Raw genomic sequence first — 22,415 nt, forward strand, 5'->3', positions numbered from 1 at the left:
GAGGTCAATTATTAATAATACATTGAAAGTAGGTTTGCCTTTTCCTTTGAATTTTCTAAACTCTATAATTAAAATGACTTCAAATTGGAAGATTGTAAGGAAGAAATTAATCTTATTGGTAAGTAAAAAAGCAAATCCCATGGTTGATGATAGATATGACCTGTTAGCAATAGTTACACTTTTATACTTTCTTTTCTTACAGTCAGCATGTGGAGACCAACATAATCCAATTAATTGTAATTCCCTTTTGTGGAGTCGGTAAAGTAGCGCATGATACTAAAACACCATTGAAGTCTTATCTCCAGTCAGATAATCCAAATGGATTCTCATTTTCAAAGTACCAGTAGGTTTTTATAAACTTCAGGAAAATAGAATATTTTGACTTCCCTGAACTTATAATAAATGTTATACATAATAATTACTCTCTGAATGCTAATCCTTCATAAATTTAGCCATCACTTTTCAAAACTTCTTTCTCTGCTGAGTTTCATGATACACCTGTGTGTCTCTCTTATTTCTTGATTTCCTTTAAATTAATATTTTCACTGTGAATATGCAGTATTTTAACACAACAGTCTCAACTGAGCTTCTCATTCTTGGTGTCTCTAGACGCAATGACCCTCTTCTATATGTTCTCTTTGCTCCTTCCTATGCACTACTGCCAGAGCAGTTCTCTGGAATGTTCTCCCCTGCTTGTAGTCACCCAGAATATTTCAGCTGTGAGAACAATCAGGATGTACCCTCTGCCTTTCTTTCCATCCTCAATGTCCTGAGATATGTAATCTACCATTGTGTGTTCTCTAACAACTTTTAGCTTCCCAATGGTATCAGGTTCTTCTATCCTTGACATGTTACTTCTACTTGAATTTTCTTCATACAGCTCTTTCATTCCTCTCTTCCAGTCTCTGCCCTACCATTACCCACCTGATTGCTCATGACTTAAGATAATTATAATGTGATAGTTTGTCTAGGAAGTATCATCTAGAAGAAGCTAGATGATTGCCTTCCATGTTCCCATAGCAGTTGAAACAAAGTTATAACTTTTACCAGGCTTTATTTTAGTTTTTCTATTTGCCCAAATTTCCTATATACTACAAGATCTTTGAGCATAATAGCTATATCTTTTCCTTTACTTTTTTACCCCAATAGCCACAATATACCTACATAAAAATTTGAATTCAGTATTTGATAAATGAATGAATAAGAGAGTAACCTACTTACATCTTCAATACTGGTTTTGAAAGAAAAGGTGAAAAAAGAATACAAAAATTATGCTCTGTGCACAAATACATGTATCTATTATCATCATCATTGTTAATTTAGTTTGACATAGGCTTTAGTATCAAAACAGGTTAAAATTTAATAGTGATGCACATATATCCATAACCAGAAAAGAGAGTGTAACAGGTACTGGGCACTAGGCAAAACTCTGGGAATACAAAAATGAATGAGAACAAATTCCTTTAAGAAACACAGGAGAGACTCTGTAGTTAAGCCACTATAGTTAAATTAATTAGATGTGCCATGGCAGTTGATGGAATTTTCAGGCTATTATTAGAAAAAGAGTAAGCAAAATCTGAAATAAAACCTAAGGTAGGCAAGAATCAAAATTAACACCATAGATATCTGAGTTGCTTCACAAACTACAGGCAGAATCCCAGGAGTCAGTGCTAAGGCTTGTATAAACCAGAAAAGAAGAAAAGTCAGGATAAGGGCACATGATGACAGAAGCCTGTATCTTCCTGTACGTGTCACTTGAGCTTTCCACTGACTTTCTTGTGCTCTCTACCACCATAATGAACATGCTGAAGTTAGTTCAAGAACATTTCTGTTCTGCTTGGAGAGATGAGGCTCATGTATGTCAAAATAGCCTGCACTACTTGGAAAGACATCTTAGTACCAACAGGTGACCTGAGACCCTAGCAAATGGCATTTTTCCTTTCTACCAGAGAAACTGTAGACAACCCTCAGACTTGAGAGTGGCTCAGTCATCATCATCACCAACATGATCTTTATTAAAAAGGTACTTAGTAAATAACTAATTGAACATTCTTTTGTATTAATCAAACAAATATAAAGTTAAAAGAGGTAGCTTCTTCCCTAGAGAGAGCACAATCTTAATAGTGACATTAAGTAGAAATGGAAGTGTCATTACTTCAAGAGATCATATAGTACTATGTGATATCTTTTATTCTTCATTTTATCTTTATAATTTTCTTTCTTCATGCACCTAATAGGTGTTCATAAGTGATTTCAATGAATAAACATATTAATTCGATTAATATTACATTGGACTTGGATATTATACTATTAACTGTAATTCTTCTTCTTTTTTCTTTTTTTTAATACTGGGTATTGAACCCAGTGGTGCTCTACTACTGAGCTTCAACTTCAGCCCTTTTTATTTTGAACAGTGTTTCAACAACTTGCTGAGGCTGGCCTCAAACTTACAGTCCTCCTCCCTCTGATGAGATTACAGACATGCACAATACCACCTGGCAGTGCAATCCTTATATTAACATATAATGGTGGAATTCCACTCATTCATTTCATTTTCAAAAACGAAATGTTTTTTTTCTTTCAGATAATTATTTCACATAATTCTTTTTACTTATTTGATTTTGGTTTTATTTTAGTTCCTCAGTTCATCAAACTATGAACAATTATTATTATAAATACATATTCTTTTATTCATAATTATTGTTATATATTTGTCAAACATGAATTGTTAGCTACCTATTGTAATTTAGTTATTCAAACTTGGCACTCCATCAAAAGTTGAGTCTCTCAGAAGAATCTCTTCTACAGTTTAAAAGGATTATATGGACATTTTTATTCCAAGTCCCCTTCTCTTTCTTTCCTCCTCTCCCTCCCTCCTTCTTCATTTAACTCATTGTTATACTTTTCTCAACTATGCACAATTTTTCTACAGATATATGAGAAGAGTAGTAGGAAATATTGATAATATATTTCCAAAGAGACAGTCTACCAACATTCATGATGCTAACAAATTGGAGTTATAAGAGAAAATTGGTAATGTCTGCAAAAATTGGGTATACACACGTGTTTTGATCCACAAATTCTGGGTCTAGGAAATTTGTTTTACTCATGCAGGTATATCCTGAAATGGATGTAAAATAAGTACAAAATTTCTCACATAAACACAATGGGAAATAGTCTGCTATTGAAGAATAGATAAGTAAATAATTCTATACTCATAAAGGTAAATATTTAACTGTAAAAAATGAGGGAACTCTTTATGGTTTAATTTTGAATTATCTCCAAAGTCTAACCATTGAAAAAAATTAAGATACAGAACAGTATAAAAAGTATTTTTGTCAATAAAAATAAATTAAAAAAAAATAAAGTAAACCTTTTTTCTTTTTTAAACTTTGGGGAAAAAAGTATTTTTGTGTTTGCATTTTCTTTTAAGATGGTGATAGAGAGTAATATTGCTTGAGTATAGAAAATATGTTTGAGGGGACTGGGGCTGTGGCTCAGTGGTAGAGCACTTGCTTAGCATGTGTGAGGCACTGGGTTCAATCCTCAGCACCACATAAAAATAAATAAAATGAAAGCACTGAGTCCATTTACAACTAAAAATATTCAACATCTCTAGTAATAAGAGAAATGCAAATCAAAACCATCCTAAGATTCCATCTCACCCCAATTAGAATGGCGATTATCAAGAATACAAGCAACAACAGGTGTTGGCGAGGATGTGGGGAGAAAGGTACACTCATATGTTGCTGGTGGGGCTACAAATTAGTGCAGCCACTCTGGAAAGCGGTGTGGAGACTCCTTAGAAAACTTGGAATGGAACCACCATTTGACCCAGCTACCCCACTCCTTGGCCTATACCCAAAGGACTTAAAATCAGCATATTACAGAGATACAGCCACATCAGTGTTCATAGCTGCTCAGTTCACAATAGCCAGATTGTGGAACCAACCTAGATGTCCTTCAATTGATGAATGGATAAAGAAACTGGTATATATATACAATGGAATATTACTCAGCAATAAAGAATGATAAAATTATGGCATTTTCAGGCAAATGGATGAAATTGGAGAATATCATGCTAAGTGAGATAAGCCAATCTCAAAAAACCAAAGGACGAATGATATCACTAATAAGTGGATGATGACACATAATGGGGGGTGGGAGGGGTTAGTGTTAGGGTTAGAGTTAGGGTTAGGGAGGGGGGCAAGAATGGAGGAAGGAAGGACTGTATAAAGGGAAAAGAGGGGTGGGAGGGGTGGGAGGGAAGGGAAAAAATAACAGAATGAATCAAACAACATTACCCTATGTAAATTTATGATTACACAAATGGTATGCCTTTACGCCATGTACAAACAGAGAAACAACATGTATCCCATTTGTTTACAATAAAAAAAAAAGTCTAACCAAAAAAAAAAGTATATATTAAAAAAAAAAGAAAATATCTTTGAAAGAATTTGTAACAAACTGATAGTATATATTTCTTTGGTGTATATAAACTAAGTAGCTAGGGACAGACCAGAAAGAGAGTTTTGCAATATGTGCTTTTAAATATTTTGAAATTTAAATTAATTATTTAAATATAAGAATTATTGGGCTGGGGAAATAGCTCTGCTGGTAGAGTGCTTGCCTCGCAAGCACAAGGCCCTTAGTTCGATCCCCAGTACTGAAAAAAAAAAAAAAAAAAAATTATTGCAAAATAATAAAAATATTAAAATTACAGTAAATACTGCACATTTCTTATTTAAAATTAAACATGTCAACTATTGTGTTATTAAGGGTTGTTAATAATCAAGCAATTTTAAATAGTTTGTTAAAGTTAAAATAACCCCACAATTGGAATTATTTGTATGAATTATGATAATCCAAATTTACAGTAAAGGAACAAAAGAGTGATTTTATGCCCCATATCTTTGAAAACAAGAATTATCAATAGACCTCTGTATTCAGGCAGGCAGACTCCCTTTTAAGGTAGGAAGAAAATCTAAAGTTTCATTTACAAAAATCAAAATAAGGAATTACTGATAATGCATATATTCATTAAAGAATCCATATCATTCTTCTGGACTTGTAGAGGTAGGGTTTTTCTGTGGCTTCAAACAGTGACCTAGCTATTCTGCCTAATTTTATACAAGTCATTGTAAAATTTATAAATTTCCCAGCTTGTATTTTGGCTACCTTTGTAGAGGTCTGGCTATCCCTATGATGTGAAGTAACAAAAAAAAAAAAAAAAAAAAAAAAAAAAAAAAAATATATATATATATATATATATATATATGTTGATGTTATTTTTACAAATCAAACTAATCAGGATAATTTATATTTTAAAAAGTGATGAAATATATCAAAATTTTCATGACCCTAACTTAAGGAAAAATTACTTCATTCTTGGCAGTGATGTTTTTAGAATTATTATCCTGAATAAGCTAGAAATATTCTATTCATTCTGGTTATCTTAAATTGACAACTAACAAATGCCTTATCTCAGGATAGAAGGGTTTCAGTGAATGAAAGTCTTTATCTACCAATTTTACACTTAATTTCTAATTTCTTGAAGGAATATTTCCAAACAGACTTCTGTATCAGCAAAAAGCAAAGTTCCTATCCTGCTCAGTCTTCCCATTTCTAACCCCACACATACAGACAATATAGCAAGGGGAATAAGAAAAGCCAGAAGTTGTATTAGATTCTGGAAACATTTGCCAGTCCAGCTGACAGATACAATGTGCAAATAACTTTTCTAATAATGATATGACAAACCTGTACCAGAGCCTTTTCATACGACCTTACTGAATTCTCACACAAAATTAGGAAGCTTAATTAGACAAGCTCTCATTAAAGTGAGGGAACCAGAATGTTAAGTAACCTCTACATATGTGCATATTCCTACAATAGACATGTTACCTATAGATGGATATTTATAGGACTTAGTTTTATTTATGTCCTACACGGCACTGTGATATGTTTTGACCTGATCCTCTGCTTAATATTCTAAAATGTAACATAACTTTGAAGAAACAAATAGCAGTGGTGTCATTTTAGTGCCAATATAAAGCAAGTCTTCAGAAATGACTGTTGAAATTTAATCCTACAGATTCTCCACCCTTTGGAGTATGTAATGTATGAAATCATCCATGGAATTCAAGTAAATTCAGAATCTATTTGGAGAAGACGGTCAAATAAAATGAAGCATTGTGTACAGTGTCTATAGAGTACAAAAAGCCTTTGAACAAATGGAAATAAGAGAAGCATTGGAAGCTCTGAGTAAGAAAGGAATTAAAGAAATATGTATTGGCACCAAGCAATACAACTTTTTTTTTTTTAATGACCCTAACCTAAAGAAAAGGCAGGTCATTTTGGTGGTGTTCTGGTGTCAGAATCTGAACAGGCCTACCACTTTCCAGATGCCAGGACAAAATATCTAGAAGCCTAGAGAGAAGCATTATATCAGTAGGACCATTTTATTATAAGGTAGCATTCTGCATGGAGTTATGATGATGGGGAGATGTTTTATGTTATGCCATTATAAATTAAAAAAGCACACAGCAATGACACATTTGTTATACTTTCCATCTGTGGTGCTTGCTTCACAACTTTCAGTTGTACCTATTTATTATGTTATTATTTACATTCAAATGAAATCCGGGGAGAAATACAAATAAGACATTCTTTTTCCTGACTCACTTCCTGTACTGGATATGGTGGAAGACTGTAGCACCTCCTCAAATAAAGCAACTCTTTTTCATATTAGCCAGTGACATCGTTTTCATGGCTGGGGATTCTCAAATGATTTCCAAAGATATATGTACAATTTACATAGAAAGCAAGCCAACACATCATGCCAAAATATTCCATTGAATATTAAGATATAATACCACTTTTCTTTGCCTTTTTAAAAATGTTTTAAATACTTTGAAAGTTTCTGTAATTTCCTTAATTTTTTTCCTCTATTCTCTTCAAGGAGGCCACAAAAAAATGAGTTTTGTAGACCAGATGGCAGAACCAACCACCATATACTCTTAAAGTAACCATTTTTAATTATTAGACTCCTAAGAACTTCCCAGGGGCTACTCTGATAAATTGTAAGGAATAAGCTTCTTTGATTTGAGAGTACAAAGTTTCCTATTTAAATCCACTTTTCTCTTTAGTCTTTGACAGATACCATGGCCGTAGACAGTTGATTTGGTTTACATTGAAATTTTCCTCAGAAAGTTTTAAATGTTCTCTAGTACTTTATGTCTCAACTACATGAACAATGAAATATTTCTTCTCTTGAAGTAGTAGTTTGAAAATAGCAATCCTGACTTTATTCTTTGCCACACTGGAGTGTGTCCTGCATGTTTACAGAGCAAAGCATTTGAAATAGGTTGAGCTTGAATAAGAAAGCAACTTTTCAACTAATTCCAGCTTCAAATCCTTGCTTGGAATAGAGTTAGCTATTTTTATTTATCTGGAATTATCTAAACAGCTATATATGTTGTTTCCTGTATTTTTCAAATGTGGCATAACCCTCATGTTGCAAAAAACTTAGATATGATCCAGGAGCATACATCATCCTTCTCTGTCCAGAATCATTGGGCATTTTATTAGTCGGTTACTAAACGAAGTGCCACAGACTGGGCAGTTGAAAGAACAGAATGTATTTTCTCAGGGTTCTGAAGGTTAAAAGTCTGAGCTCAAGATTTCAGTAGGTTCAAGTTACTCAAGATAGGCATAACCTCCCTTTTTGAATTTAGAGGGACATTTCCTACAGTGTCTTCTCATGGTCTCCCCTTTATGTGTCCTAATCTTTTCTTGTAAGTACACCAGTAGTGTTGGACTGGGCTCCTTATGACCTCATTTTGCCTTGATTTTCTCTTTAAAGGCCTTATCTCCAAATAGTCACATCAGATCAGAAGGTAGCAGGGTTCAAGGCTTCAGTATATGATTTTGTGTGTTGGTGAGAGAGGTAATTCAGTCCATAGAAGGCATGGTGTGCATTTTTAGGGTGATATGTTTGTTCTTTTAGTTTGTCTCTGCTCATGCTCCAAGTCAACAGAATAAAATTTTAGAGGACAGAAATAAGATATAAAATGTCTACAAGTTCATTGATATTCACTTTAGTAATTTTTTTAGCATCCAGGAAAGCCCCTTCCTCTTAGAAATATCAAGCAACTTTGACAGCTGTAACTTTTAGAAGCATACAGTATCACACTCAGTGTCCAGTCTCCATTCAGTTTGTTTATTCAATAAAAATTAAGTGAACAAACAAATTATCAGGCCAACTGGCCTAGTTTTCTAAGATAATATCCTCAGTCATACCTCACATTACATCCAAAGTGTCCTAGGAAAAAACTTTTAGCTGGGCTAGCATGGAAAGATGCTGCTTTGAGCACAGGGTTTATGTCACCAAATTTGAGAATTTGTCACATCTCCAATCCGCCAGAAATGAGGTTGAACTGCCACATTCAGACGACAGCACTACATGAAAAGGTTGAGAGAATTGAAGGATTCCACCCACTTCCTTTTGATCCTCTCTGTTAGAAGCTAAACTAAACATCAGGTACATCCTTATAGATAAACAGTGTTGTATCCACTTTAATATCTAATCTTCCAGTCTGATTTTATGGCCAAAAATACTATTATTTTTTGAATCGATAGTCCTTCTGGCATTTCTTTCATTTATGATGTGAATTTCATGTATCCAGCAGGCCTTTTAGATAAGAGTTCCAAATGGTCATCAGTACTAGAAGCAGATACAACATTCTTCATGAGAGTTTCACAATATAATAGGTTCTTATCACCATACTAATGAAGTCAGAGCCCTTCTCTCCATACTCTGGAAGGTTGGGGTGTCTTTCCCTCTTTTTTCATTGCAGCAGTCAAGGCTTTTAAAGTGTCATGGAAATCATTACAAGGTAAAAACACCACTTGTTTTTTTCTGTCTTTTTTTAATATACAAGGAATTATCTCTTTACTCTTGTGTTACTATTCTACTCTGGATACTTCAAGGTATGTGCACCCACAGTTCAACCAATACTAAGATAAAAAGAGTTTGATTTTAGTTAAAATTGAACCTGATATTGCAATTTCTCATCATACCAATCTATAGAGCAATCTATATAATGCAAGTGGTGCTCAAATTCCTAGTCATATTTAATGCTCCTTTTTTCCTTAGAAACTACTTTGAACTTCTACAACTATCAGAGATCCATTTTTTTAGTTCTTCTTGGTAAGAAAAATTGTTCTAATAGCTATAGTCAACTTTTTTCTTTCATATACATATAGTATGTATGTATATGTATTGCTTATACACAGAAAGTTTACTTAAAAAATAAGTAAAAATGTACTAAAGACTCTTCATGAAAGGCCACTTCTTAAGACAGGCTTATTTGAAAATAACTTTTAGGTATATTTTTGTGATCTCATAAAAATCACACAGTATTTGGATTTGGAGCTTGACAGATTATCGATTCTGTCTATGTGCTTTGAACCAAATGCCATGACCAAAGTGAATTTCAGATAGCTTAAAATTAGAGCACCAGGAGAATCCAGGACAGATCTTGAAACTTAGTAAGGATGATGAGATATCTTGATTCAACCAGACTTATTCCCAGTATTGGATTCTGGCATATAACATTTTTTGTTGGTCTCATATGAAAAACTGCATCACACTGAGATAAATCCTACAAAATAACCAGGATGGTTTTTGATGTTTACTGTGGGTTTCCATTGCCTGAATCCCTAATATATTTTGCCTTTTGGACTTGATTCATCTTCCCCACCATAGTGAAATCTTGAATATGTGTGTTTCCTTATGTTTTCCTAATGTTTTTCAGATAGATTTTCCCATTTGGTACATACTACTATACTTCTATCTTCATTTCTCTCTCTCTCTCTCTCTCTCTCTCTCTCTCTCTCTCTCTCTCTCTCTCACACACACACACACACACACACACACACACATACACATACTACCATCACCACCAACAACAACAAGAACAACAAAACCCAACTAATACATACACAATGAATAATTGGTAAATTCAGGCCTGGAGGTAATGCTTGTGTAATATGTTTTTCCACTCTCTCTTATTTCCTCTGCACCCCATCACCATGCAACTATTTGCTCCATCTCTGCTCCTTTCCTAATGAAGTTTCTTCTTATTGCCAATTTTTATATCTATTCATATAACAATCTGTGCCTTGTATAAATGAGTAATTAGTAAAGACTGGCGTTAGTTTACAGGTAAAAGCATAGCCTCAAGTAAGACATTTAAAGATAAAATCTGAAAATCCCTACCCTTAAACTAATAGTCTATTTACTATCACTTGCAATTGCTATTTGCCTTTTCCCCTTCTGCTACCAGCCAAGACTAAGTCTGAACACAGCTGTATTGAACGTAGTGGAACTGACTGGCTTCTCATCGAGGACTATCACTTGTCAGCTGTGAGGAAGCTACTCAGCTTACCCATACCTCATTTTCCCTCTCTGTGAAATGAATATTAAGATAACAATAGCACGTGCCTCATTGTCTTCCTGAAAAATTCAGATAATGAATTTAAGATGTATAGTATAGTCCCCGGTACAATGTAAGGACTACATAATTAATGGTTATTATTTTTACTGCAAAGTGCCTGAAATATAATCATACAAAATTTATTCTGTAAAAGGTTTTGATTTTATCAATATTAATTGTCCACTCTCAAATTTATATTAAGGAATTCATGGTATATGCATATCTAAATTTCTACTTTCCTGCCTACCTAAGGTAAACCTCATAAGCCAATATTTACTGAGCAATTTCTATAGACCATTACAGATTCCATTATAATGTTCTTAACCAGAAGTATTATTTGTAGCACCAGAAGATATTTGAAGATATCTGGAGACAGCTTCCATCACCATCACTGGGAAGTGCTGTTGGCATCTAGTATGTTGAGGCAGGGATGCTGCTAAACATCCTTTAATGCACAGGATCATCCCATAACAAAGAATTATCCATTCTCAAATGTCAATAGTGTGTTACTGTTGAGAAACCCTGTCCTGTCAGAAAAGGGAAAAGTTTAAGATATCCTCACTACTAACAATTGTGTTAGAAGATGCTTATCAAATAATGCAAATGTCTTTGCAGTGATGCTTGCCAACAACAGGAAAGGCTTATGGTTAGTACTTCTTGAAGACTGGTTGGCTTCATGAGAAAGCATATTATCTGGACATAGCTATATATTTAGATAAAACACCATGGCCTTGAAAAGTATGCCTTGAAAACTTCTGGGATCTTGGGATCAGGGATCTTGGCCTTGCTTGATTACAGAGAACTTGATTTAAAAACTTAACTATTTTATTCCAAAAGACTCATTCCAACTCCTGTCACATTGCTTCATTAATGTACTTGTTGAAGGACTATAGATTATTATTATTTTGTTTTTAAAAGGAAACTACATAGATATCTAGAGTGGGAATGTTGGTTTAAGTGGAACAAGTTGATATTACAGTGTGTGGCATTTTATGGGAACATGATCTAGTGGTATTCATTGATCAGCAAACTTTCTTTCATACATTGAAGTATTCAATTTACATAGTCACTAGAATTAACTAATATGTATGTGGAGGTGACTAATATCAATGACATTTTCCTTGGTTAAACAATTATTTGTCACTGGTGGTGTTTTCTTGCTTAAGAGAAAATCATTCCTTCTTACCCATTGAACATTTTCCTTTAGCAATCTCAAAGTTATGCACCCAATGTCATTTCATGTTGGACTTTTCAGATAAATTTTTGATAATTATAGTTGTATATTGTGATTGTGCATGTGTGTGCGTGTGTTTTTAGGTTTCCACTTAAAGTTCAGTGCCAAAGCTACAGTACTTATACATTTTCTAAATGTGTTTTAAGCAATAAGTTGTACAACATTTTTAGAACATGTGTTAAGCTATTTCTCTAAGAATGAAGCTCTTAACAAAACATAAGCACTCTGCATGAGATCTTAGCAGCAAAGTGCTTAAAAGATAAAGTAAGAATTGGTACCATGGGAAGAACACCAGCTGTAGAGCGCACAGGTCCATTATGAGAAGTATGGTAGTGGGTAGGGAGAAAATGATTTAATCAGGAGTAAAACCAATTTTATTATAAGGGCACGCAGGGGGTGTGGCACCATAGTGAGAGGGACATTTCAAAATATCTGACAGATTTCAACAATGTGAAAACCCCGTTCTTTAAAGTGACAGTAAACCCCATCAGGTCTCCCTTTTTGATGCTATTGTTAACAGTTGACTGTTTAAAGCTGGCCTGCTATGATGCTGTCGGCCTATTTCAATAGTGGGTAGCCAAATAAAAGACTAATTGTTGAAATACAATCAATCAAAAATGATTGCAGGGCAGAAAGAAGGTCTCTTCTGCTGATTTTGTTGTGGATCATATTATTGTGTTATGATCGAGGTAGGAATGAAGATTGAAAGGGAAGAAGAAAATAGCCTATCTCACATAAACAGATCTACCTAATTTCTCCCCCTCCCCAAACTTACTATGACACAGAAATATCACTTACTAGCCCTAAAAATAATAGTCCATTTAAAAAGAAAAAAGATCTGATAGAATTTGAGCTAATATTTTTAAAAGGGTATGAACATTATTAGCAAAACAGCTCATGCAGAGAATCCCTACAGTGTCAATTCTCGGCTTTTCTTACATTTTTTGGTGAGAAATTCTCCTCAGCATTCATGAAACTGACACCAAGGAGGCATGTGACTGTGAGCCCAAGACATCAGTAAAGAAACAAAATTCCAGTTGATCATGTACCTGTTAAGTTCTTGCCAGGTGTCTCAGCTTTTCGGTTAACCCCCAGATTGTATAAAACAATTAGCTTTTGTTTTCTTTAAGTCCAGAATCTAAAACCTTTTCCATGTTGCACATTCAGAAAGACAAATCCTACGGAACAACAGCAATATCTATCTGTCTTGCTTTCTTTTAATTATATGTAAAGATGTCACTCTCTGACGCTAATACATCCATTTCTTGAAGAGAATGCTTCCAAACTTTCAGATCGCTGGGGGAAATGAAGATAATAACTGCCCAGCACATTTTATTTCAGCTCAAACCTTCATTCTGGCAGTTACTTTCTTTAGTATTTCAGTGTCTCAACTCACACTTCCCAAGCAAACACTTCTCTTGTTTCTAAAGAGTTGGTAAGCACTTGTGGTTTGTCTTCAGTGTGTTATCATTTTTGACAGCTTTGCATAGCCTATGTAGGCCAACAGGGGTCTGTCTAATATTGTTGCTGGGCACATTCTCCTCACTGAGATGAAAACTGAAAAAAAGATATTTTTGAAGCAGTAAGAAGGAATTAATATCCTTTCTCACTCAGCATTGTATTCCTTGCTGACTTTATATTCAGGCAAAAAAAGGAAAAAAGTGTTACCCATTATTCCCTTGTACATAGCAAGGCTAACACATGTAAAGCAATAACTCATTTTCTATTGCCATGTTTAGCATATGTCTCCTGTTGGCTCAGCAAGGCCTTTAGGCCGGTCCCTTGAGCCGGCCATCATTGGCAACTCTTAGCCCCTCAGTCTCAAAACCAAATAGCTTTGAATCATGTTGAGCTGTGATGCTAATTTTCATACTGATGCATTATGGGAATAAATGTATCTGACATACTGTGTCAATGGCACCGTCTCTTTGTGTGTCTTGTTTTTTGTTAGCTGCATTCCTACAGATGGTATTCCATTGAAAATGTTCCCTTCCTACGGAAAAAGGGGAGGGAAAAAAAAAAAAAAAAAACCACGCACAGCACCAAACCTCTAGGTGCAGAAGGCTGTTAACGGTTGCTGATGATAGTAGGCAAACATTAACATAATAATTAGTGTCTTGTAATTGTTTCATTAAAACCAGTTGTTCCATTTCTCCTCGTGTTTTCCCAGAAGAGAAGCTGAATTTGGACGACAGCCAGTGGGAGGACATCCACGTTGTCACCGGAGCACTGAAGATGTTTTTCCGGGAGCTGCCTGAGCCGCTCTTCCCCTACAGTTTCTTTGAGCCGTTTGTGGAGGCGATCAGTAAGTACCTCTCAGAACGAAGCAGTCGGCGGAATAGCCTGGCATCATGGAATTATTAAGTAAATAATAAGAATAATGATCATAATAACAAAGGAGAACAGATAATGTTCCCAAAATGTTCCCAATGCTCCATGTCTCTCATTTTAAATTCTGTGTTTTCAATGGTTTGTCTTATTTCTGACCCGGTAATATTATTTGAGTTTTTTTAAAAAAGAAATTATTCAGGGAAAAAAAAAAAAAAAAGAAGATAGCATCCTATTTAGGGTAACCGAATTTAACTAGGCTTACTCAAATGAAAATAGCATCCATGGAATCTGCCGTAAAGAAGTCACCATTTGCACCACTGGTTCCTTCCTTTATACTTTCAGAATTCCAATGAGTTTGCAGACAAAGGGGTCTTATAAAGGAATGTAACTAAATTAAAAATTACATTTTATTAAATATGTGTTAAATCATCAAGTGAGACATCACGTTCTCTTGGTTCAGTCACTCTTCGCTCACACTAGTAAATAGATGCAGTTTACTTATGAGCACTGTGAAAACCAAATTAAGTGATGACAAGTTTCTTCTGTTTAATGGGTGACTTAAGGGAGGCTAGTTAGATCACTTACTAACCAATAGTCATTGTACACTCCATGAAACTTCTCTTGCTATTATTTTCTCATTTATAAAATAGACACACACTTAAGGAAGAATAAACGAATAAGTGAATGAATGAATGAATGAAAATCTTTTCCACATGCAGGAAAACTTCTGCTATAGATCCTTAGAAAAGCAAATACTAGTACATCTCTAAATTTAATATCTTAGGGTACATTTACTTTAACTGTGACAGCTTGGAAAGAGTTTCCTGGCAAGCAAGCTGATATAAGGAGGAAAGAGGAAGAAAGAAGAAAGAAAGGTAAAATTAAAAGCTTGCAAGCCTGGCAGGAGCTTAATTAAAGTCCCAACAAGAAAAATCTCCAAGCAAAAATGTTCGACTTAGGAGGTCTAATCTTGGATGACTGTGTGTGCAGGGTTCCCAGGAGTGGGAGTGGGGACTTAGGGGACCCATATTGGAGAACAGTTCCTCAACATGTCCTTTCATTTTGATTTTCACTCACAAAAGTCTTCACACTTGTTTAAAGCTCTGACAAAGTGAATCAAGTGTATTGAAGAAGAGTATTTTCTCCCATGGTCTTTTTCTTGTTGCCTGCTCACAATTTCGGCTTTGGTTGTTGCTGTCACTGTTGTATCACATAGTAACAGTCTTCTCATTATGAGTTTGGCAAAGAGGGGGAGCTCTTATCCCTGATTACAACTTTTCATTTCATAAAATTATTCCACTTCTCAAGGTCAGTGAGGTTTTATAGTTCTCAGTTTCTCTTAACTTCATTTAAAAAGGAGGAATAAAGAAAAAAATAGACAAGCATGCATTTCCTAACAACTTATTTGGATATTCTGTCTTGACAATATGCAAGCATGGAGGATCATTTACAATGCTAGGACAGCATTCTGGTGGGAAATTGGAGTGATTTGCATATACCTACTCTGTGTACATTTAGTGATATAATGTCATCTTGAACTTCATAATTTTGAGGATTATCCCCTTTGGAAACATACTTGCCACATATGCTGATTTCTGGGCTGTGATGTAGGATACCCTTCACTTAAAATTCCTCTAGTTCACCTGATTCCAGAGACAGTAGTCAAGTCATTCCCTTAGCTTAAGAGAAAGGAAAGCAGGCCCTCAAAACTCAAGTGAGTTTGTGTCCTTCAAATTGCCATAAAGAGTAGGATAATCTCTGAAATATTCTAGACTTAAATCCAATTTGCACAGAATTGCAGAGATGCAAACATGGTCAGTACTGAACACAGCAAAAGAGAGGCAAAACTGTGTGCTCCAGACCCAGGACTTTGGCAAGGGCTTCTGCCAACTTACAGAGTGGGTTATGGTAAGAATGAATGACATAATGCTTAGGAAAGTCCTTTAAAGATGTAAGAAGCTGTAAAGATGCTAATAGTGTTTGTCCAGGGGAACTGTGTTTGGAAAAGTAACCTGAAAGAGAAGAGATAGGAAAGTTTTCCCTTCATTGTTCAAGGCAAGGACAATCGGGACTATTGTCGGAATGTTTGTGTCCCATCAAAGTTCAGATTTGCAAATTCTGATCTCCACACTAATGGCATTGGAAGTGGGGCCTTTGGAAAGTGATTTAGATCATGAGGGCAGAGCACTCATGATGAGATTAGTGTCCTTATAAAGAGATCCAAGAACCATCTACCATCTCTTTCACCATATGAGGACACTCCTAAAAGTTGCCATATATGAACCAGAGTCGGCCCTCACCAGATCCTGAATCTGCTGGCCCCTTGATGGTAGAATTCTCAGCTTCTAGAACTGTGAGAAATAAATTTCTGCTGTTTATTATCTATGCAGTTTATAATAGCAGGACAAAAAGACTAAAACTCAGCAACCTTATCTAAACTCAAAAGAGCAGAATGTCCTGATTTCTTAATATGTAAAATGGATGGGTAAACCAACAGGGTAATGTAGGCAATGTTATATTGTTGGATAGAGACATATACTAATCCATTTATTTTGGGCATAATCTTGAAGCTAGTTCTTGTGTTCTAAATTCAGAATTCATTCTAGATCATAATTCATATTTAAATATCTTGAGGAATGGAAGAATGGCACCTAGATCCTTAGAAATGCTTAAAAATCACACCAGAGGAATCACTTTTGCTCCCTTGAGCACAAGTTAAGCTAAAAAAATTTTCAAAATTATAAAAACATTCATTTCCAGACCCAGGAGTCCAGGGCTTTATCACAGACCACATTTTCTTATGGAATCAATACAATGAGAACATCACCAAATTTGCTCATGAGTTCTTGACTTTATAGAAAAAACAGTAAGTCTGTTAAGAAAATGCAGAGTATGACTATGTATGCTGAGTCAGGGTCTCTTTCTTCTTGTTTTCTCTACTATACCAGAGGGTTGACCCTCACTGGCTAAATTTCACAGGTGTTCTTGGGGATTGGCTTCTAACTGTGGCAGCCAGTAGAAGCCACTGGCAGGAGATAATAGTTGGAGAGAGAAGCAAATTCTAGCTGGTTTATTAGTTTTTTCCCTCACCCCTGTCCTCACCCACCCATCTGCCTCAGGTTGCTCTTCTACCTGGGGTTCCATCTCCTCCCTTGCTCCTGCTTTGCCTGGACAGTCCCACTCTGGTTTCAGGTTTACTCTAGTGACGCAGTCCCTCCTTTCCCTTCTAGCCTGAAGAAGGACATGGCTTCCTGCCATGGCTAATTTCTTAGTTTCCTTACTTTTACCTCAGTTTCCTCATCACTTGAGTAACTAGTTCTCTGCATCAAATTAAGTCCCTGGTGGTGTAAATACTTGAAGTGCTTTCTGTCGTTTGGTAGGAATGGGTGAAACACCATGCCTGTCAATGTCATGGTTCTTGTTCTCATAATGTTATTTCCCTTTTCTATCCCACTACCCCAAAGTCCAATTTATGATGACATCACAGTTTACCCTTTCATAGCAAAGTCAAAAGACAAATAGACCAAAAGGAGTTTTATATCCAACTGGAATGTTTTGCCTCTCAGGAGGAAATGTTATTTCTACAACAAGCAATTAATGACCGCTTCTGCTATTCGAATTACTTTTAATTTTCATTACATGTTTGAAAGTCATTATTGAGTATTCCAAGAAGAGTGAACAGAAGGCATTTACTTTTTAAAATAGTTTCTTTTTGGACCAAAAACAAACATTAATATCATAAGAATCTGCAATTGCCATAGTGATCCCCTGTCTGATAATACTCATTGGGGTAACAAAAACACTAGATTTTGTTTTTATATTTCAGAATCCAAGTACTGCCACTATTGATCTGTAATTCTATAGTTGAGGTCAATGCTACTGGGTCACCTGCAGATTATTTTGTGGGAATTTAACCCACTGACTACAAGGACTCAATTCCCTGGAAATGACTTTTGTTGAAGGCATTATTAGTACAGTGAATGTAACCTTGGTAAAAAAAAAAAAAACAAAAAAAACACAGTTATAGAGTTTTATGATAGGAGGTACAGTCTTGTGGCTAGAGGCCTGCAGGGGGTCTAGACATTTCCAGTAGATCTAAATCCTAGGAAATGCACTGTTTATTTCTATTCCCATCTTTTTCAATCTGATAAAACTACAGATCAAAAGAAAAGAGACAACAAGCAGTGTCTTTTTTTTTTGTTTTAATGTCTGTATTTTCCCAAAGTTTCTGGGAAAGAAAAAGAGAGGAGAAAACACTCATTGACATTTCTGTTTGTTGTCTCATGGAATCCTCAAAATAACAAAGCATAAGTTACTGAAGAAGTAGAAAGGTCATATGGAAAATAATTTCTAGCTCATACAGTTACTATGAGAATTAAATAAGAAAACATTTTTCTTACCATACCTACTTATATTAGTTGCTTATTAAGTAATTTTAAGAGAAATCAATTGTTTTAAAAGAGTCCCAAATTTACATAGCTCAGAAAATTGTATTTAGCATTTAACTCCACACTAAAACACAACTTTTTATCTTTTTCTGTTACCTTGATGAATAACTATCTACTGTTGCCAAATATCTATTACATCATTCTTCATGAGGCTTATATGTCCTAAATCATTGTATGTAAGACCACAACCAATTCTTTCTTATTTTTTGAACTGAATTTAGAATTAAATTATAGGTCAGAAATTTTCGTATTGGAATTTTAGTTTAGAAATAAGATACAACTTTCTAAGAGTGAGCAGTGTTTCAGTATGTATTACTAGATATTAAAATAATCAATTTTTTAAAATGTCACCTCTGAGAACATGTTTAACACTTTATTTTTTCTAAGCAATTTAAAAATTCATTATGATATACACAATGTTATTTTCCTGTTTCATAAGAACAACTATTCTAGGCTTAATTTTATTAGTATTAGTTTATTACAACTTTTTACTTGTATCAAATTATAATCTGCAAGCAAACAAATCTTACAGAAGAGTTTATGATGAAAAACTCTGATTGGATCTGATCATTTGAGATCCCCGGGCCTGTTCAAGAGAGTTCTCATTTGACTCCGTCAATGTTTGTTTCTTCCAGTGATTACTTTCCTAACTGTAGATAATATTTCTACTTTTGATTTGTCAATCATAGATATCTTTTATCACCTGACATGAAATAGCGATTCATTCTACTTCATTTCTTCCAGTATTTGATCATCATGTTTTTATTATATTTGGAAGTTAAATAATATGCTTAAACTTTATTTCTTGTTTCATCAACAGCCCACACAGTATCTGCTAACTCTTGCCTTCATAAGATGAGTGTTCTTCTTTACACCCTATCCAGCTCTTTTTTCTTCTTTCATGGTCATTCTGGTCATTAATTCCTTTACATTTTAATTGTTGTCATAAGTATTCAGTAATTTGTTCTATTAGAGAAATAAAAAACAATACTTATATTTGCATTAGTATGACTCTAGAAGCACTGTTCACTTCCTATACCAGTGGTTTTGCAAAGGTTTCTTCTCTAGAGTTCACTGTCACAACTCCTTCTCTTCCTAAAGAATAGTTCTCACAAGGTTAACTATCATCTCTTTGTTACTCTTCAAAAACTTCTTAAATTCTTGGCTACATTGGATTCCCTTTGTAGTTGAATCATGATTCTCCTGGGTACATTTTTTTAAATTTATTTTTCTTGGTGTTTGTGATTGTTCTCTTCTGTGCTTTCCCACCCCCTGATGTTCTTTCTCACTCTTTCCTGATACTATATTCTTTGGTTTCATTTTTCCAGGATGCCTCCTTTCTAGTGCCTTTTCTCTGCCTCATTCATATTGGAATAGTTACCTCCAGGACTTCTTCAGGGTGCCTGGCCAGAGACTTCTTTCTGCTTTGTAAGTTAGAGCCACTGTTTCCTAGAGGGCTTGTATCTTAGTTTCCTTTTGCTGCCATAACAAATGAGCTCCACAGTTCTATAGTATAAAAATCTAACATGGTTTTCACAAGTAAAGTCAAAGTGTTGGTGGAACTGCATTCCTTTCTGGAGGGTCTAGGGGAGAATCTACTTACTTGCCCTGTGACTTCTAGAGGCTGCTCAATTGGGGAAGTGGCTCCCTTCCTCCACCTTCACAACCAACAATGACCAATTATGTCCTTCTCATATTACAACATTCTTACCTTTTCCATAGTCGTACCTTCCTAAGACACATTTTGTTTCCATTTTCCACTTTTGAGACACTTGTGATTACATTGGTTTCACCCAGATAATTCAGGGTAATCTCAAGATCCTTAACTTATCCTTTAGGAGTCTATTCTGTCAGCCACAACATGTTTTTCTCTCTTAGTTTATACAGCCAATACCTTCTACACCTCCAAGTCACAAATGATGATGTTAATCCATCTATTTTCGTCTCCCTTCTCTCAAATCAAACCAATCTTCACAGTCGAGATCATACTGCAACTATATATTGATCAGTAGAAGAAAGAAATTATCTTGTGCATTTATTTACTCCTATTATTTATGAGAGATAAGATTAAGAGATTTGACTCAAACCTGAACCAAATCTCACATTTGAAGGACTTGAATCATTTCATTTGGTGATATTCTGAATCTCAGCTCTTTTGTACTCACAGTAGACCATGTGTGCATTTATTTGTGAATTTGTTGAATTGCACTTTTCCAAAGTTGCCTTCTATGGGTAAAAATAATGACTTTTTCTTCCACCCCTAAGCAAGGTTCTGTATATTTTCCATGATGGAAATGAAACAAATGCTAATTTCTTGATCAAGACAACCTTATGTTTCCAATATAATCCCTTTTGCCATCTTTTCTAGTTTCCTTAAGTAAATATTGTATATACTTATAATATATAAACAAGTGTTATTTATGTTGTTTATTTACATATTACATATATGTATAATGTATGTGTATGTTTGTGTGTATGTGTATGTGTGTATACACACTAAAATTCAAGTATTAATCACCAAAGGTAGAGTATACCCCATTCCTAGTTCTTAAACCCAACTCATAATCACACTAAGATGATTGAAATCAAAGGTATTACTCTGTGGCAAAAAATACCTATTACATGTTCTCTTATTTTGTTTTCCACCTGTGGTCATCATGCCATTTGCCTATAAAGTACACTTTTAGTAGGTAATTGGGGGGAAAAAAGCCAGTCAAGTATATTTGCAAATATTTTTTCACTCTTGACTTTATCTTGCCCTTTGGTCAAATTATTTCTGATGCATCATCAACTCTGTGATGACACTTTTTGGACAAAAAAGAAACAGAACTTGTAAGGCCCTTAACTAAAAATAGTTACTAAACATGAAAGCTTGATAGTAGCAAATTATTTACAACCAGAGAAAGTAAAAACCAGAGTTTAACATTTTATCATAAAGAAACCAAAGATGAAAAAATAAAACACAATGAAAATATCCTCTATTGCACAATTTCAATGAAATTGGAAATTGAAATAAAGGTAAATTTTATAGAGATTCCCTTAGTTTTCACAACAAGCTAACATTCTCATATATTTGGTGGACTTTTTATTGGGGTTGCTTTTTAATTTCTGGGTGTGTGTGTGAGTGTGTGTGTGTGTGTGTGTAGGCAAACTGGAAATTTTATGGCTGATGCCTAGCCTGTCTCTTAACTCATTCTAATTATATTCATAATTAAAATGTAGAAAAATAGTTGACTACAGCCAAATGGCTTACACAGGTGTCTCTCTGTAGGGATGGTTTAGTGCTAGAAAATAAACAACTGGACCTCCATCTACTTACTTTGGCTTAATAAAAAGTCCTTTATATGTAAAACCAGAAGGTGATTCAGAATTAAAATTGGGCCTTGACTCTGAAATTAATTGAGTGGTAAGACATCAACTTCACTAGAAAATGTGCTGCTTGTCTTTTTGCTTTTCCTTTAGACTTCTATTTTACTTGCACTCCTTTCTTCCATATCCTTAAGAGGTCACTTTTTCAAAGCAATAAACGTTTCAAGCTGAGCAATCAGCCAGGCAGCCTTCATGAGTCAGCTTCCTGAGCATCCCTACTCCTACTGAGTAGACATGCTTTTAAAAAACAGATAACAAAATGCAGAATTTCTTCTCAATACCTCAGTGGAAAACAGTTATCTTGACCCATTCCTTTAATGGGGGATTTGAGTGGCTGGTTTTCACTGCCTCAATAGATCCTAATGAAATTCAGGGTTTGTGGCCTGTCATTCTACACTGAGCCTCTTGCCTCATTTCACATTCTTTAGTTCATTCTGCACTGTGATCATCACTGATGGACCTTCCGAAACGTCTTCCACCCACAACCCAGTCCCATCTCTAACTGAGGCCACGTTTGTCTCTCCTATTTCCCCA

The 22,415-nt window shown here is 34.9% G+C and overlaps 1 protein-coding gene across 2 annotated transcripts in view; it reads left to right on the forward strand.

Moving 5' to 3' along the window:
• Nucleotides 1-22,415, forward strand: part of Arhgap15 (Rho GTPase activating protein 15) — a 587,323-nt gene that overhangs the window by 446,795 nt on the left and 118,113 nt on the right. For both annotated transcript variants that reach the window (XM_047547716.1, XM_047547718.1), the window contains exon 12: nucleotides 13,904-14,038. In XM_047547716.1, coding sequence (XP_047403672.1) covers nucleotides 13,904-14,038 — 135 coding nt within the window. The remainder of the gene's footprint in view (nucleotides 1-13,903; nucleotides 14,039-22,415) is intronic.

This window comes from Sciurus carolinensis, chromosome 3 (assembly GCF_902686445.1).
Source record: "Sciurus carolinensis chromosome 3, mSciCar1.2, whole genome shotgun sequence".
Taxonomy (NCBI): domain Eukaryota; kingdom Metazoa; phylum Chordata; class Mammalia; order Rodentia; family Sciuridae; genus Sciurus; species Sciurus carolinensis.